The sequence below is a fragment of the Hipposideros armiger genome, unplaced genomic scaffold, assembly GCF_001890085.2.
Source record: "Hipposideros armiger isolate ML-2016 unplaced genomic scaffold, ASM189008v1 scaffold_44, whole genome shotgun sequence".
Classification (NCBI taxonomy): Eukaryota; Metazoa; Chordata; class Mammalia; order Chiroptera; family Hipposideridae; genus Hipposideros; species Hipposideros armiger.
The window spans coordinates 1,827,237-1,830,669 of record NW_017731394.1 but is presented as its reverse complement, the minus strand read 5'-3'; the positions used below and the strand labels follow the sequence as shown (position 1 = coordinate 1,830,669).

The window sequence follows — 3,433 nt, the reverse complement described above, 5'->3', positions numbered from 1 at the left end:
TGTAGAGGGCAGTGTCACTGGCCCTCATATGTGGGATCCGAACCGGGGCCCTCTGGCGTCCCAAGCCAGTTCTTAACCATCGTGCCACTCGGCCGGCCCTTGGATCTCTTTATCTATACTTTCCTAGGCAATCCCACCCAGTCTCATAGCTTTACATAACTAAGCACTGCCAACTCCTACATTTGTATTCTACCCTGGGCCTCTCCGCTGAATTCCACACTCATATGGCTCACTGGGTTCTCAACATCTCCACTTGCATGTCTAATGAACATCTCAAGTTCAACAACCAAACTCTTGATCATCCCCTAAAAACTCCTCCAGTCTTCCCCAGCACAATCAATGGCAAATTCATTCCTCTCTATTTCCATACTCAACAACCATCTATCAGCAAATCTTTCCAGCTCTGCCTTCTGGATATCTCCAGAATCCAATCATGTCTCACACCACCATCTCTCAACTGGACTACTGCAACAATCTCCTCACAGGTCTGCCTGCTTCAACTCTGCTTCTCCACAGCCCATGTTCCACACAGCAGGCAGAGTGAGGCTTTAAAACTGCTAGTCACATCATGTCACTGTTCTCAAAAGCCTCCGATGACTTCTGATCTTTATTCACAACAAAACTCTAAGCCCTGACTTTGGTCTATAAAGCCTGACATGATCAACTTCAGGCAATCTCTTTGACTCATCAGCTACCACTTCCTCCCTACTTCACATCAGTCTCTTGGCCCTTTTGCTCTTCGTTAAGCAAGTCCAGAAGTTCCCTCCTCTGGGATTTGCACATACTGTTCCATCTGCTCGGGACTTTCTTCCCCTAGATAGCCTTGAGGCTTACATATCATTTCAATCAGGTCTTTTTCAACTGTCACTTTATCAAAGAGGCTTTCCCTGACTTCCTGCTAAAACAGCATCACATCCCCCTCTCCATCTCTCTATCTCCTTGTCATGCTTTGGTTTTCTTCTTCACATTCATCAACACCCGACCTATATTTCTGTTTATTGTCTATCTCTCCTCACCAGATTATAAGCCCCATGAAAGCAGGCACTTTGTCTTGTTCACCATGGTATCATCAGTGCCTAGCAAACAGCAAACAATCAATCAATACCTGTTAGGTGAAGGGAGGAAAAGGGGGAAGGAGGCAGGAAGGATGTAGCTTTCCCAACCATTGTGGTCTCAAGACAAAGGAGAAGGGGGTTGGCTCAGCCAGCCACGGGGCTTGCCAAAAGGTTCTTTACCTCTTTATAACGCCATTGCAAAGTCCTTATAATGAGTCTCCTGGCCTCTAGCCTAACCTTTCCCATCTATTATCCACATTGCCACCTGAGTCAGCTTTCTATTAAACACAGGCTGGATGTTACTGTCTTCCTAAAGGACGTTTAGTGGTTTCCCATTGCCTAGAGCATAAAGGTCAAACTTCTTAGCCTGGCAGTTAAAACCCTCCACAATTTTAATCGATCTTCTGGTTTTATCCTTCACTACATCCCAGCCACTGTGAACTCTAAACTCCAGGACATTCACCATTAAGTGAACATGGCTGTCCCTTACCTCTCCCAGAGCTTTCAGACTGAATGCCTTTGTCTCCTCTAACCTATGGACACCCGACTCCCCTTCAAGGCCCGGCTAAAACATAACCTCCTCCATGAGGCTTTCCCTCATCAGAATTAAGTTCTTCCTCCTCTTTTTTCCACAGCACTTTGTTCAGACTCCATGGTTGGCGCCCACATATTATTCTTGGTAAGCCAGCTATTTATCTTTCTGTCTCCCCATCATGAGATCCTTGAGGTCAGGAGTCAATCTTAAACCTCTTCGTAGTCCTCCCAATGTCTGTCAATGTAGTCTGCTCATAGTAAAATCTCAACAAATGGTTTTTGAGCTAAAATAATAAACTATTGAGAAACTGCCAGATAAAATACAGCTACATATGCTGAATCAAAGGCAACACTTTTAAGATAAGTTTAAAAATATAAGTGTGACATCAGTGCCAAATGTATTATAATAAATACAAGCTAAATCTCTGCTGTTGTGGTTGATCTGTGATACAAAACCTTACGTGGCTCATGAGAAGCAGGTATTGGGATTCTGCTCATCTCGCATACTCTCGTTTTCAAATCTTCCAAATGAGCATGAAGGGGAATTGTTAAAGAGAATAGTGGAATTAACCTGAGGGCCTTGGCTGCTCTCACCATCAATTATTGCTCTTGCTGGCTCGGAGAGGCAGAAGTTGGCGCTGTCCCTACCTCTTTCTGGTTTCAGTGGATTTGGCCGTCTTGATGGTGCTTCCGTCCTGGAGGACGTCCCTTTCCTGCGAGGCAGGAGCATCTCTAACAGGGAGTGGGAGGACCACCGTCTCCTGGGTCACAGGGATGACCTCCTCGTCGGCCCCTTGCTGGCCCAGGTGCTGCTTTGCATAATCAAAGCCTTGCACAGGCTGCAAAGAGAAAACCGATTTGCAGTCATATTTCTGGGAAAGTGTGACTCTCAAGGCTGCTTTAAGAGAAGACAGGCGGGAAAGTGCATGTGATGGGACCATACTTAGCTTTCCGATCAACAAATGTTAAATGAAACCTCCATCACAATTTCTGTCTCTGCAAAATCAGATTCTGTATGAATTTACCTAGCTACAGAATCTCTATAGATAAGACTTAATTAGAAAAACAAATAGAGTAAACAAATTGCAAATATGTGTGTGAGAGCAAACTTTGTTCAAGGATTGTAGACCACTAATTTTAAGTCTGTGTCTAATTAGAAACTCCTAGTTGATATGTTAGGTCCTGTATCATCTCCTACCTAGGAATATTCTGTCATCCCTTAACTCCTGTGCAGTAGCAAGTGTGTGACTTTGCCAAGTCACTTGAACTCTGAACCTCAATATTCTCATCTGAGAAATGAAGATATACATATCTGCTTTACTTCCACCACCCTTGGCTATTAGAGGAGATCACAGATGTGACAACAGAGGGAAAGAAACATGCTACCACATGGGAGGCACTACAACCATTAATAATAATGTGGAATTTATGGAATCATTATTTAATCCAGACCTTTCCCTTCAGCAGTCTGGCTCTCTTATAATTTATTACTGGGAAATTAGTAAGGCTTTTATTGCACAATGTCCGAAATCCCAAGTGAATAGGGCAGCTGTGAGCAAAAGCCAACAGAAATCTATTAGTGTTGCTTTGGCGTGTTTAAACAATTCCTGGGAGTGTCTGTATTCTGCATGGCATCCCAAAGCAGCACCATACAGATTTGAGGCAGGACAATAGGGTGATTAAGAGCAGCAAAATCAAGTTTCCTGGATTTAAATCCTGACTCTGTCACGCATTAGCTGGGTGTCCTTGAGTAAGTTACTAAAATTCCCTCATCAGTTTCCTCATTTATAAAATGGGGATAATAATAGTGTTAACAGGATAAAATGTGTGTGTGTGTGTGTGTG

General features: G+C 43.7%; 1 protein-coding gene across 4 annotated transcripts in view; it reads right to left on the bottom strand.

Moving 5' to 3' along the window:
• KIAA1549L (KIAA1549 like) overlaps window positions 1-3,433 on the bottom strand; it is a 259,088-nt gene that overhangs the window by 70,391 nt on the left and 185,264 nt on the right. For all 4 annotated transcript variants that reach the window (XM_019639559.1, XM_019639557.1, XM_019639558.1 and 1 more), the window contains one exon: window positions 2,238-2,428. In XM_019639559.1, the coding sequence (XP_019495104.1) occupies window positions 2,238-2,428 (191 nt within the window). The remainder of the gene's footprint in view (window positions 1-2,237; window positions 2,429-3,433) is intronic.